This window comes from Salvelinus alpinus, chromosome 17, assembly GCF_045679555.1.
Source record: "Salvelinus alpinus chromosome 17, SLU_Salpinus.1, whole genome shotgun sequence".
Taxonomy (NCBI): Eukaryota; Metazoa; Chordata; class Actinopteri; order Salmoniformes; family Salmonidae; genus Salvelinus; species Salvelinus alpinus.
The window spans coordinates 4,549,754-4,564,440 of record NC_092102.1 but is presented as its reverse complement, the minus strand read 5'-3'; the positions used below and the strand labels follow the sequence as shown (position 1 = coordinate 4,564,440).

The 14,687-nt window shown below is 41.7% G+C and overlaps 1 protein-coding gene and 1 pseudogene across 2 annotated transcripts; both read left to right on the top strand.

Annotated features, from left to right (window-relative positions):
- Positions 1-505: 505 nt before the first annotated feature.
- LOC139541991 (myc-associated zinc finger protein-like) lies at positions 506-11,499 on the top strand. 2 transcript variants are annotated; one of them, XM_071346955.1, is made up of 7 exons: positions 506-645; positions 4,556-4,706; positions 4,944-5,341; positions 5,679-5,920; positions 6,372-6,435; positions 7,471-7,642; positions 9,249-11,499. In XM_071346955.1, the coding sequence occupies exons 1-7, from the start codon at positions 613-615 to the stop codon at positions 9,593-9,595; spliced, it is 1,407 nt and encodes a 468-aa protein (XP_071203056.1). In that variant the 5' UTR covers positions 506-612; the 3' UTR covers positions 9,596-11,499. The 2 variants fall into 2 exon arrangements, with proteins under 2 accessions (XP_071203056.1, XP_071203055.1); XM_071346954.1 differs by having other exon boundaries at positions 6,372-6,444.
- Positions 9,860-14,687, top strand: part of LOC139543212 (uncharacterized) — a 22,957-nt pseudogene continuing 18,129 nt past the window's right edge.

The following is a 14,687-nucleotide window of genomic DNA, read 5'->3' as shown; positions in this document are numbered from 1 at the left end:
CTTGAATCCAACAGCGAGGCTTCGACAAACAAGCGATTGGCCTGTTGGGGGAAATCGGAAGAATAGATTCATAAATTAAATAATGAACTGCTACTCTTTCAAATGCATTTATTGTAACACTGATAGTAGTTGTCATTGTGCGTAATGCATTACTTTTAATTTTAAGATCGAGCTATTACTATATGACTACGGCTATATAAATAACATTGATTTTGTGCGCACAGATATTTGGTTTCAAAGTCATCAATGCCAAGAGATATGCGTTCCTTATGCTTTGATAAAATTAAAGTTAGAAACCAAAGAAAGATAAATAGGCCACTATTGGAGCTGGCAATTCTACTCAGGCAGTCAGCCTAGTCGAAACGCCTGTGTGAATTTGAATAGCTTGAATACTCCTGTTAGATAAATATTTTGACAAAGTACATTTTTGATAGTTGCATGTCCCTTTCGGATGATCAATAGCATAATTTTCTTCCTGCATTTGAATACTGTCAACATAGATCTTCTCGCCACAATCATTAACAGTGCGATTAAATATTATGCCAACGGTTTAGTCGAATCGCCATCAGGATTACTTAGCTGATTTTATACTCTTCATCGCTTTGGTGCAAAATGGATGCTGCTTGGAGCAATTTTCTCTTCCAGGTAAGTTTTAATTGACCTTCTTTCTAGTCGTGTGTGCGCTTTTCTGATGAATGGCTGTTGAATATTTTTTTGTCTGCAGCCCCAGGGGCCTGGCCATTTAGGTAAACGAAGTAGCATTTACTCTAAACCAGTGGTTCCCAAACTTTTTATCGTCCCGTTACCCCTTCAAACATTCAACCTCCAGCTGTGTACCCCGTCTAGCACCAGGGTCAGCGCACTCTCAAATGTTGTTTTTTGCACTCCTTGTAAGCCTGCCACACACACTACGTGTAAAAACGTATTTCTTTTCCCAACGCAGTTAAGCCAAAACCACGCCCCGTTATTCAGAGAGGCGTTCCTACAACGCTTTGAGTGATCTCCAAGTCCGGAAGTGAATATCACTTAGCGCGAAATTTCAGTCACTGATTAATAACGTTTGCCCTTGTATTTCAAGATTGAAAAATATAATAACATAATGTGGACAGAGCTATCCATTAACGTCCTTTAACGCGCAAATACAGATTCAATGCCTGTAGCATAGCGTAATTCGACTGAATGATTAGCTAAAATATTTGAGAAATTATGAATAATAAGCATATGCTTTTACCTGATAATAGACTACTAATGATAATATAACAACTTCAAATACCAACCTAGTAACGTTAAGTAGCCTAGGTAAACTTAGCTGACCTTCAATTGAGGGAATTCAGCAGAGTTCTGAGCTATTTTTTACAAGTCATTGAAACTAAAAATAAATACATGGGCAAATGTTACCAAACATGATAATAATAGGCCTGCATTGTGGTAGGCAGCTAATTGTTAAATTACACTTTCCATCCTTACCTTGAAAGGTCACTGTCTCTGCGCTGAACGCCTGTGAGTGAGACAACGTTAGCTGGCCAATGGGAGCGTAGTAGAACGCCCCTCTAAATAATGGAGCGTAGTTTTGGCTTAACTGCATTGGGAAAAGAATGACACATACGATACATTTATTAAACATAAGAATTAGTGTGAGTTTTTGTCACAACCCGGCTTGTGGGAAGTGACAAAGAGCTCTTATAGGACCAGGGCACAAATAATAATATTATAATAATCAATAATTTTTCTCTTTATTTAGCCATCTTACATATACAACTTTTTGTTCCTTGAAAATTGTGAATAATTCACCACAGGTTAATGAGAAGGGTGTGTTTGAAAGGTTGCACATAACTCTGCAATGTTGGGTTGTATTGGAGAGAGTCTCAGTCTTAAATAATTTTCCACACACAGTCTGTGCCTGTATTTAGTTTTCATGCTAGTGAGGGCCGAGAATCCACTCTCACATAGGTCTGTGGTTGGAAAGGGCGTCAGTGTCTTAACAGCGCGATTTGCCAAGGTAAGAAACTCTGAGCGCAGCCCAATCCAGAGATCTGGCACTGGCTTCTGATTAAATTAAATTTTCACAGAACCGCTTGTTGCAATTTCGATGAGGCTCTCTTGTTCAGATATCGGTAAGTGGACTGGAGACAGGGCATGAAATGGATAACGAATCCAGTTGTTTGTGCCATCTGTTTCGGGAAAGTACCTGCGTAATTGCGCACCCAGCTCACTCAGGTTCTTCGCTATATCACATATGACATTGTCCGTAAGCTTGAGTTCATTTGCACACAAAAAATCCTACAATGATGGAAAGACCTGTGTGTTGACCTTTTAATGCAGACATTTACATTTACATTGACATTTTAGTCATTTAGCAGACGCTCTTATCCAGAGCGACTTACAGTAGAGTGCATACATTTTATTACATTTTTTACATACTGAGACAAGGATATCCCTACCGGCCAAACCCTCCCTACCGGCCAAACCCTCCCTAACCCGGACGACGCTATGCCAATTGTGCGTCGCCCCACGGATCTCCCGGTTGCCGCCGGCTGCGACAGAGCCTGGGCGCGAACCCAGAGACTCTGGTGGCGCAGCTAGCACTGCGATGCAGTGCCCTAGACCACTGCGCCACCCGGGAGACAAAGAAGAGCTCCAACTTCTTAATCATAGCCTCTATTTTGTCCCGCACATTGAATATAGTTGCGGAGAGTCCCTGTAATCCTAGATTCAGATCATTCAGGTGAGAAAAACATCACCCAGGTAGGCCAGTCTTGTGAGGAACTCGTCATCATGCAAGCGGTCAGACAAGGGAAAATTATGGTCAGTGAAGAAAACAAAGCTCTTCTCTCAATAAAAAAAAACCACGTGTCAATACTTTGCCCCTTGATAACCAGTGCACTTCTGTATGTTGTAAAAGCGTAACATTCCCATATCATTGCATAGTGCAGAAAATACACAAGAGTTCAGGGACTTTGCTTTAACAAAGTTAACCATTTTCACTGTAGTGTCCAAAACGTCTTTCAAGCTGTCAGGCATTCCTTTGGCAGCAAGAGTCTCTTGGTGGATGCTGCAGTGTACCCAAGTGGCGTCAGGAGCAACTGCTTGCACGTACGTTACCACTCCACTATGTCTCCCTGTCATGGCTTTTGCGCCATCAGTACAGTTACCAACACATCTTGACCACCAAAGTCCATTTGATGTCACAAAGCTGTCCAGTACTTAAAAAAGATCCTCTCCTGTTGTTCTGGTTTCCTGTGGTTTGCAGAAGAGGATGTCTTCCTTAATTGACCCCCCATAAACGTGACGGACATATACCAGGAGCTGTGCCAGGCCCGCCACGTCTGTTGACTCATCCAGCTGTAACGCATAGAATTCACTGGCTTGTATGCGAAGCAGTAATTGTTTCAAAACATCTGCCATGTCACTGATGCATCGTGAAACAGTGTTGTTTGATGGAGATATTGTCTGTATAGTTTTTTTTGCCTTTTCCCCCAGCACCGTCCCAGCCATATCCGCAGTAGCGGGAATAATTAAGTCCTCCACAATAGTATGGGGCTTGCCTGTCCTAGCCACTTGGTAGCTCACCATATAAGATGCTTCTAGCTCCTTATTAATGGTATCTGTTGCTTTTATACATGTCTTACTACTCGAAAGTTGTCTTAATTCTCGCTCAAAAAACTCCTGTGGCTTATTTTTCATATTGGTCTGTTTTGTTTCTAAATGTCTGCTTAAGAGTGAAGGTTTCATTGAGTTGTGACATAGTACTTTTGCACATATAACACACTGTGGCTGAGGAAAGGTACTACTCCCAATATAAGTGAACCATAAATCAATGTAGTTCTCATCATATTTGTGCCTCTTCGATGGTCCAACGTCCCTGTCTGTTGTTTGGTGCTTTCCCGGGTAAGGGGGCAGTAGCTCTTCGGTTGCATCAGATTCACAACTGTCAGTGTCCATGCTAGTTGGGCTAACAACAAATGTAGAATTACTGATGCTAGCATTGGATGTGCTCGTGGAAGCAGAACAACTTGTGTTGTCGACAGGTACAGGTGTAGTACTGCTGGTAGTAGCAGTACTACCAGTAGAGCTGGTATGTGTTTCTATGGCCTTACTTGTTTTAACCATTTATCAATTTTCGAGCAAACGGAATGAGCAGCAGCTACGTACTGACCGTTAGTGGAATTCCCACAAGAGTAACGGTTAATGTGATTGGATGTTAATTATTTGACTAGGCTACCTGTATTTGACATTGTGTTGTGTTTCGCTGAACACTATATGGTTTAATTTGATTTTTGCAGTGAAACGAGGCTACTCAGGCGAGGGAAAAAAACTCACCCAAATGTATAGCCCCGTTGGAAAATATAAATGTTTTGAAAATGTGAAGAATGTTTTTTTTAATATATATATATATTTTTTAATATATATATATTTTAAAATTATTTTTCTTTTTTAAAATGTGAATCACATTTTTATTTGGTGTACCCCGACGGCATTGCGCGTACCCAGTTTGGGAATAGCTGCCCTAGACAATGCAGTGACTTTTTGCTGATGGCTATGTTTATTTCTCCAGACTACTCCCACCCAAAACCAAGTGGAGGGGACCCTCCAATCCGAACTCTTACCAGTCCATATGGCCTCTCCTCAGACCCCTCCCACAGAGCACATAATCCATCCTCCTTCCACGGTGGACACTGCTGCCCTCAATGAAGAACCCTTACCTGGTGAGAGAATCATGGGTTGTGAAATACCATTGCTTCTTCAGCCGTTATCAGCAATTAAGTTGAAAAGGAAGTAATGTAGATTGTCAAACAAGTGGTCTGTTATCCTGTTATAAGCATAACGTGTTAGTCTTCATACTATTATATTTAGAATTGATAGGGATATTATTATTAATGTGCATTTCCTCTCCCTGTCTTCCTCTCTCATTCCCTCTCTTCTTCCTGTCTTCCGTCCTGCAGTGAAGACGGTGTCCCGGCCTGCCCGTGTGCCCCACATCTGTGCCATATGCAGCAAGCAGTTCAAGAACAACTACAACCTGCGGCGGCACCAGTCGGTCCACACCGGGGTACGCATGAAGCGAGCAGGGGAGCAGGAGGAGGGGGCAAAGGAGGGTGGCAATGGTGCCGGCCCAGCGCAGGTGGTGTCGGGAGGTAGGACGGAGAGGTACACGGTCCCCCTCACCCTGCTCCACCTCTCCGTTCCTCCCCCTCTCCCCCCTCCCAGACTGCTGGCGTCCCAGCAGCCAACTGTGGGTAGTCAGGATGGCGAAGAGGTTGCCATGGCAAGCGTAGTGGCTAGCGTTAACCCCCATGCTCCTCCTGCAGCTGTTGACATGGGGGCGGGGGCGACAGTACAGGTGGGTCAGGGTGCTTCTGGAGGTTGTTGTTGTCGTCGTCCGTGAAAAGGAAAACTAGACTTTAGGTTTCTCTTGCATGGTCTTTATGGAGATTGTGGAAAAGCCTTATTTTCAATAGAGGGAATTCAGCGTTTTATGCAAACGGTCCAGAGAAATGATCTAGGTGTAGCGAGCCATGTGTGTGCGTGGTTCGGAAAGACACAGAGAATCGACAATATGATATGTAAATAATCAACAAGGCATGTGTAATAGTCATGTCCGACAATACATAAAAAATTATGTTTGTACTCCTCACAAACAATGTTTGTTCTCCTCACCCCCCCCCCCCCCCCCCCAGAGGCCATCGAACCCAAACCCTGTGCGGAAGAATCACGCTTGTGAAACGTGCGGGAAGGCCTTCCGAGATGTGTATCACCTTAACCGACACCGTCTCTCCCACTCGGATGAGAAACCCTTCTCCTGCCCCATCTGCCAGCAGAGGTTCAAGAGGAAGGACCGCATGAGCCACCACGTGCGCTCTCACCAAGGTGGTGTGGAGAAACCCTACGTGTGCCCCCACTGTGCCAAGGCTTTCTCCAGGTGAGAATGGCACGCTATAGGCCAGAGAGCAGTGTTGTGTTCATTAGGGCAGGCAACAGAGTTTTTTTTCATATATTGCCTCTCCCTCTGTCTGTATTTCAAGCCGCTTTCTTACGCTTTGTGTCTGTGGTACACTCCAAAGAGTTTGTCAGATGTTTTAGACCTCAAAAGTAGTCAAGAAGAGTCCACATCCCATGCCATTAGTTGTGTAGATGCAGCTGTAAGGCTCAACCCAAAATGAATGGAAGATTTAAGCACCACAAATCTTTTATCTTTTTCATTCATATTGGTTTGTGGCATTTAGCTGTATCTACACAACACACGCCCTGGGACTTGAACTTATCTCAAAAGACATCTGACAAAGTTTGAATTTGGAAGTTCACATTTTCAGCTGGAGAAAGTGTATAACAAGGTATTGTGGTCTCAACCCTTCCTTTCTCACTTCTTTCAGGCCCGACCATCTCAACAGTCACGTCAGACAAGTCCACTCTTCTGAACGACCCTTCAAGTGTCCGGTACTTGATGTTTGTGCTACTTTATATATTTTTTACACCTCTCAAATCTCAATACAGTCATTGTTAACCATGATTTTGCTTCTCTGTACCTTAAATCCTTTGTACCATAATTATCCATTGTAATAAAATTGGGGTTGGGATCGATTCCATTTAAATTCAGTCAATTCAGGAAGTGAACTGAAATTCCAATTTTCTTTGGAGTTGGAATTTGAGTTTACTTCCTTAATTGACTGAATTGAAATGGAATTGATCCCAACCCCAATTAACCCTGAAAACTTCCCTGTGGAAATCTAATTATCACAATACAAAAATCCCCATCAAAATCCATCTGTTTGAGCTAAAGATTTTTTTTTGCATGGGCCGTGCATCCGCTGATTATCGCCCTTCTGCATCTGCGGTGGTGGCAGAGCTAGAGCGGTGTTTGTCAGACCATGAGACATCCCGAAAATGGCTGTTCTCATAAAAACGGCTGTAGCGTCCGACTGGTTTGGCCTACAAAGTATTAAGACCAATCTGTTGAAAGATGACTCTCACGAACGTGGTGGTGTTCTCCGTCATTATGGGGTATTGTGTATAGATTGATGATGATTTTTTTGTTATTGTATACATTTTAGAATAAGGCTGTAACGTAACAAAATGTGGGAAAAGTGGAGGGGTCTGAATACTTTCTTAATGCACTGTATATATTGAGATAGTTTAGTGCCTAAAATAAGGGGTTAAATACATGTCTAAAAATTAAAAAGTTTCCTGATCTTCCTTATCTCTCAGATATAGGAGAGACACTTCAGAACAAACTTCCTTTAGATTTTTTTGTGAGGACTATCTGTTGATTCCAGTGAATCTGTTATTCAATGCTAATAGCAGTAATGCCAAATGAATCCAATAATGTTTTTATACATTTCTTGGATACATTAAGCGGTCTTAAAATAAAAAATGTAGTAAAAACCGGCTGAGACAGAGCTTGAACTCTAGAGGGTTAAACTACTGCTTTCTCTGTATCTTTAATGATAACCTCATAACTCTCGATGTGTTTAGACGTGTGAATCCAGCTTCGCCACGAGGGACCGGCTACGTGCCCATATGATCCGCCACGAGGAGAAGGTCCCGTGCCACATCTGCGGCAAGCTCCTGTCTGCTGCCTACATCACCGATCACATGAGGGTGCACAACCAATCGCAGCACCACGCCTGCCATCTCTGTAACCGCAGTGAGTGTCTGTCAACACCCCAGATTGTTTGATGGGTTCACGAAAAGTGACGATGACAGTTTTGCACACTCTTGGCATTCTCTCAACCAGCCTCATGAGGTAGTCACCTGGAATACCTTTAAATGAACAGGTGTGTCTTAAGTTAATTTTGGGAATTTCTTTCCTTCATAATGCCTTTGAGCCAATCAATGACAAGGTAGGGGTGGTGTACAGAAGATGGCTCCATTTGGTAAAAGACCAAGGCCATATTATGGCAATTACAGGTCAAACAAGCAAAGATAAATTTAAGACATGAAGGTCAGTCAATCTGGAACAAGTGCAGTCACAATTAACATCAAGCACTATGATGAAACTGACTCTCATAAGGACCACAACAGGAAAGGAAGACCCAGAGTTACCTCTGCTGCAGAGGATAAGTTCATTAGAATTACCAGCCTCAGACATTGCAGCCCAAATAAATGCTTCACAGAGTTCAAATAACAGACACATCTCAACATCAACTGTTCAGAGGAGACTGTGTGAATCAGGCCTTCATGGTCAAATTGCTGCAAAGAAACCATTACTTAAGGACACCAATAAGAAGAAATGACATGCTTGGGCCAAGAAACTCGAGCAATGGACATTAGACCGGTGGAAATCTGTCCTTTGGTCTGACGAGTCCAAATTTGAGATTTTCCAACCGCCGTGTCTTTGTGAGACGCAGAGTAGGTGAACCGATGATCTCTGCTTGTGTGTTTCCCACTGTGAAGCATGGAGGAGGAGGTGTGATGGTGTGGGGGTGCTTTGCTGGTGACACTGTCAGTGATTTATTTAGAATTCAAGGCACACTTAACCAGCATGGCTACCACAGCATTCTTCAGCGATACGCCATCCCATCTAGTTTGCGTTTAGTGGGACTATCATTTGTTTTTCAACTGGACAGTGACCCAACACACCTCCAGGCTGTGTAAGGGCTATTTTTACCAAGGAGAGTGATGCAGTGCTGCATCAGATGACCTATTATCCACAATCACCTAACCTCAACCCAATTGAGATGGGTTGGGATGAGTTGGACCGCAGAGTGAAGGAAAAGCAGTCAACATGTGCTCGGCATATGTGGGAACTCCTTCAAGACTGTTGGAAAAGCATTCCAGGTGAAGCTGGTTGAGAGAATGCCAAAAGTGTGCAAAGCCGTCATTAAGGCAAAGGGTGGCTACTTTGAAGAATCTAAAATATATTTTGATTTATTTAACACTTTTTTGGTTACTACATGATTCCATATGTGTTATTTCATAGTTTTGATGTCTTCAATATTATTCTACAGTGTAGAAAATAGTAAAAAAATAAAGAAAAACCCTTGAATGAGTAGGTGTGTCCAAACCTTTGACTGTACTGTATATCTCTTTATCATGCGTGGGAATCATTTGGAACAGATTTCTAAAATCAAAATCCCTTGGAGCAGATTTGCTGTTGTTTTTACAGTCTTAGTCCAACAATGTTTATTTTTTTGCTCAGAAAACTTGGGGGGCCAAATAAAATCACCTGCCTTTTGGGGACCCGCGCTATAAAGCATTACTTGTAAAGCCTTGAAATGATACTAACTGCTAACTCTCTGCGTCTCCTCCAGGCTTCACCACTCTGACCTACCTGCGCGTCCACGCCCAGAAGCACCATGGCCAGGAGTGGAAGGAGAGCGCTGGCGTCTTCGGCGGCACGAGCTCCGGCGGTGTCCTTGTGTGCCAGCTGTGCGGGGTGCACTGCAAGACCCCCACCCAGCTGCAGGGCCACATGGGCACCCACAGCACAGGGGGCCAAGGGGGATCTCCCGGCCCTGTCACCTCTAGTGGGGCATCCAGCTCCTCCGTGTCCCTTGGCAACATGGTGTCCGCCCCAAACTTCTACGTCAGCGGCAACACGGTGGTGGACCTGCTAGTGTCGGATTGCTCCAGCATCCAGCCTCAGTCCCACAGTTAGCAGAGTGGAGCCTCATTTGAACCACAGCCCCTTGAGTCCCTAAGTCCTATAGTGAGAGGTTAGGAGGACAAAGGGGGCTTGCTTAGGGGAGAGCCACAGTAAAGAATGTAGCTACTCGAAATCCCATAGCTAGTGGAAAAGGTCGAAAGGGACAGAGCGGGCTGGCTAAGGGGAGAGAAAGAGGCAGAGAGAAAGTATGCGAGAACAGTGAGGAGAATGTGGCGAGAGGGGGGGGGGGCATATGTCCTGTACGCTGCTGATTCGATGACGCTAGATAACGACAAATACGAAAGTGAGTGTCCCCAACGTGGCTGAACTTTCTTGCACTTTCAGGACTCCTGTGACACTGTGGTCTTGTGTGCATCTACTCTATCCCTCTCCCTCCCTCCTTCCACCCTTTGCCTCCCACGGGCCCAGCAACTACTCCCCTCTGCTAGTAATGTACCGTCTTTTGTAACTGTATGTCAGAAACACTTTCCTTTTGCCTCCATTTTGTCGCTCTCTTTTCCCGAGCCTTCAAAAGAAAGGCTTGTAGTAAGAAGTTGGGGGATGATATAAAAGAGTAACAGGGAAATTATATTATAAAAGGGTGCGTGTAAGAGGATATTCTGAAAGAGAATGAAAGGTTGAGGGGGAGAATAGCACATAAGTCAGGGGCTGCTACCTTCCAGAAATGGAGTGGAGTAGACACTGTGTATAAATTGTGTTATCATAGAGTATATGGATGTAGTCTGTTTTAAATAGGGCCAACACTGTATCTGGAGGTTAGCCCATACTGTAATGGTGATTATGAACAGTGTACTTTATCTATTTGTTTCAAGTACAGTAGAGAGAAAAAAAAACATTGGCAAAGTTGAGTTAAGGAGTATCAAGCACCTTACAAATGTTGACGTTTTAATTTCGCCGAAGGTTCAGACAGGTATTTGCTCTGCGTCCTCCTCTCTGGGACGGCCACATTTTTAATACACAATGGAGATGCTCATGACTGCTACTGTACAGCCAGGCTCATGACACAGTTCACTTGCACCTAAAACACAATTTGCATGAAAGTGAAACTAAGACAACTTTACTTTTCCTAAAAGCAAAAAGTGATCATGCTACAAGAACGTTAGCAGCGGTCCCCCTTACACTACAGATCGAGTGGCCATTGATTCAGTCAAATGAATTGTACCCATGTCTGCCATTTTCTTTGTTTGTAACTGTCATTGCCATAGTCTCCTTTGTTTTGTTCCTTGTACGAGTTTACCGTATTAAAACTCATTCATTTGAATTCTAGACACCACCATGTATGGTTGTTAAGACTTTTTCAGTGGTTAAGGTGTGATGTCATGGAAGGGCTTTAAAGGTCAAAGGTCAGGTTGAGATAAGTATATCCAGGTACTACTAGTGTTCTATGCCCCACCCCTAGTATGCTTTCAACAAGTCCTGGTTTTGTACTGAAGTGCTTCATTTCATCTCTTTAGTGTTGGCATGTTAGCTTGAGAGAAAAAAAAAAAGTAGAATGTTTAATTTTGAGACTTGTTCTTCCTGTTGAGAGAAGTAGTGATTTAATCAAAGTTATTTTAGGGTTCCCGCATTAAGCAAAACAAATTATATTTTTTAACTATATTCTATGAAACTGTACAGCTCTTGCGATACATCTTAATGCCTTATTGTACTCAACTGCGTTTTAATTATTTTATTCTGAACTATTTAAAATCTTAGTCATGGATTTATTAAGGACATTAATGGGATGTATTTATATTTTTATATTTCAACAATATGCATGTCTATGAACAGTTGTTGGAGCCAAACAATTTTTGACGCTCACCACGATCATGAATATTAAGTTATTATTTTGTAGATGAAGTAGAGATAATGTTATTTTGTAATTTTTACTATTAAAAGTGAAACGACTAAACAGATGAGTGTGAGGGGTGTCCATTGTTTATTTGGTGTTTGTGTGTGTCACACACATGCTTGAGATTGACAAAAAAATCCTTACACTTTCTATGTCAGATAAGGTGTAATGAGAATGGTAGGCGGTGGCATGCAACTGGTAACAAAATGTGTATGCTGGTATCTCTGACTAGGAAAATATATTAATTGTGAGATGAGCGTTTTTTTATTTGCACCAAAGGAAACAAGTGATAGACAACAATACAGATTTTTTTTTAAATGTTTTTTTAAACGTGTGCAGGTGTGGTTGGAAACCCAAGGGCTTGTATAAAAAAAAAACACCACAAAAAAAAACACAATACATAAGTACAAAAATAAAAAAGGTTTGTTAAAACAGATAACAAAACCTACTAATTATAAATGAATTGATCAGTAATAAAGAAAATATATATTTGTTTTCTTTAAATGTACAGTTGAAGTCGGAAGTTTACATACACTTAGGTTGAAGTCATTAAAACTCGTTTTTTAACCACTCCACACATTTCTTGTTAACAAACTAGTTTTGGTAAGTCGGTTAGGACATCTACTAGGACTTTTTCCAACAACTGTTTACAGACAGATTATTTCACTTATATTTCACCGTATCACAATTCCAGTGGGTCAGAAGTTTACATACGCTAAGTTGACTGACTTTAAACAGCTTGGAAAATTCCAGAAAATTATGTCATGGCTTTAGAAGCTTCTGATAGGCTAATTGACATCATTTGAGTCAATTGGAGGTGTACCTGGGGATGTATTTCAAGGCCTACCTTCAAACTCAGTGCCACTTTTCCTGACATCATGGACAAATCAAAAGAAATCAGCCAAGACCTCAGAAAAAACATTGTAGACCTCCACAAGTCTAGTTCATCAATGGGAGCAATATCCAAACGCCTGAAGGTACCACGTTCATCTGTACAAACAATAGTACGCAAGTATAAACACCATGGGGCCACGCAGCCGTCATACCGCTCAGGAAGAAGATGCGTTCTGTCTCCTAGAGATGAACGTACTTTGGTGCGAAAAGTGCAAATTAATTTCAGAACAACAGCAAAGGACCTTGTGAAGATGCTGGAGGAAACAGGTACAAAAGTATCTATATCCACAGTAAAACGAGTCCTATATCAACATAACCTGAAAGGCTATAGACGAAGCCACTGCTCCAAAACTGCCATAAAAAAGCCAGACTACGGTTTGTAACTGCACATGGGGGCAAAGATCGTACTTTTTGGAGAAATGTCCTCTGGTCTGATGAAACAAAAATAGAACTGTTTGGCCATAATGACCATCATTATGTTTGGAGGAAAAAGGGGGAGGCTTGCAAGCCGAAGAACACCATCCCAACCGTGAAGCACGGGGGTGGCAGCATCATGTTGTGGGGATGCTTTGCTGCAGGAGGGACAGGGGGACTTCACAAAATAGATGGCATCATGAGGCAGGAAAATTATGTGGATATATTGAAGCAACATCTCAAGACATCAGTCAGGAAGTTAAAGCTTGGTCGCAAATGGGTCTTCCAAATGGACAATGACCCCAAGCATACTTCCAAAGTTGTGGCAAAATGGCTTAAGGACAAAGTCAAGGTATTGGAGTGGCCATCACAAAGCCCTGACCTGAATCCTATAGAAAATTTGTGGGCAGAACTGAAAAAGCGTGTGTGAGCAAGGAGGCCTACAAACCTGACTCAGTTACACCAGCTCTGTCAGGAGGAATGGGCCAAAATTCACCCGTTTTGTGGGAATTTAAAATAAAGTGATCGTAACTGACCTAAAACAGGGAATTTTTACTAGGATTAAATGTCAGGAATTGTGAAAAACTGAGTTTAAATGTATTTGGCTAAGGTGTATGTAAACTTCCGACTTCAACTGAATGTGTGCATGTGAGTTTGAGAGAGATAGGCTATATGGAAAATATTACTGGGTAGTTTGGTTCATCAGGCTGACCCTCAGTCTTCGCTTGAAGTTATTGAGGGATGATGATGTTTTGGCATTATGAAGATAAGAATTCCAGAATATGATACCTGTAAATCTGATAGAGAATTTACTATGTGAGGTGCGAGAGTGGGGATTGTGAATGTTATCGCAGTGTCTTGTGTTATAAAGTTGGATTTCGGAATTAACGTGGCAGAATCCATTGAAGGGTTTAAGTAAACTGATGAAAGCACATAATTGGCGCACATTAATGTCGTAATTAGACAAGATATTGAGTTTCTTAAACAAAGATGCAGATGGAGCCAGGTAATTAGAGGTGGCTAGTCTTGCTAGTGTCTTTTGTATGATGAGTAATTTGTGTAGGTAGGAGGCATACAGTATATACTGGCCCAGACAACATTACAGTGAATGAGATATGGGTAAATTCAGCTTTAGTATAGAGTTAGGAAGCAAGCTCGATGAACCAAACCACTAAACTTTCTGATGATACCAACAGATTTCATCACTATCCTGCAGACAAATGAAGTATGATGTTTCCAGGATAACTTTTCATTAGTTAGAACTCAGAGGAATCTACTGGATGTTCCATTTCATTACCACCAATTAAGATTATGGCTCTTTTGTTTTCTTTTTATTAACAATACGTATTTTTATTACGAATGAATACAATAAAGTTACATTTGTTAACATTTAAAGATAATTGTTTATCTGGAACCATTCAGATAATTTGGCCATGCCTGAGTTGGCTTCATTAATTAGTGAATACAAATTATTGTGTGATAAAATCAAATTGGTGTAATCAGCAAAGAGAATGGCAAGTATGGTAGAATACACAGCAGCAAGGTCATTGATATAGATTAGGAATAAAATAAAAAAAATTATCGAAAACTGTGGCAGGATAGCTTGGCCCTGGTAGGTGCACAGATGTTTGTATAAACAAATTGTTCTCTATCACAAACATAAAGTTATAGCCAATTATATGTATAATCATGAAAACCGTAATAATGCAATTCAATCAATAATATTTCATGATCAAACGCTTTTGATAAATCAAAAAAATGCCAAGTGCGTATTCATTGTTGTTCAGGGCTGTAAAGATGTTATCCACAAGTTGCAAAAGAGACATATCTGTGGAGTAGTTTTTACGAAAACCATATTGGTGCTCATATAGAATAAAGTGTTGATTTAAATGTTTCAACATTCTCTTATACACCAATTTTTCTAGGATTTTAGTAAAACGTGTT

Excerpts from the sequence above, each read along its gene's own strand:
- LOC139541991 (XM_071346954.1), top strand. The coding sequence starts at position 613 with ATGGATGCTGCTTGGAGCAATTTTCTCTTCCAG. Across the intron at positions 646-4,555 it reads GGAGCAATTTTCTCTTCCAG|ACTACTCCCACCCAAAACCA; the intron begins GTAAGTTTTAAT and ends TTATTTCTCCAG. Across the intron at positions 4,707-4,943 it reads CAATGAAGAACCCTTACCTG|TGAAGACGGTGTCCCGGCCT; the intron begins GTGAGAGAATCA and ends TCCGTCCTGCAG.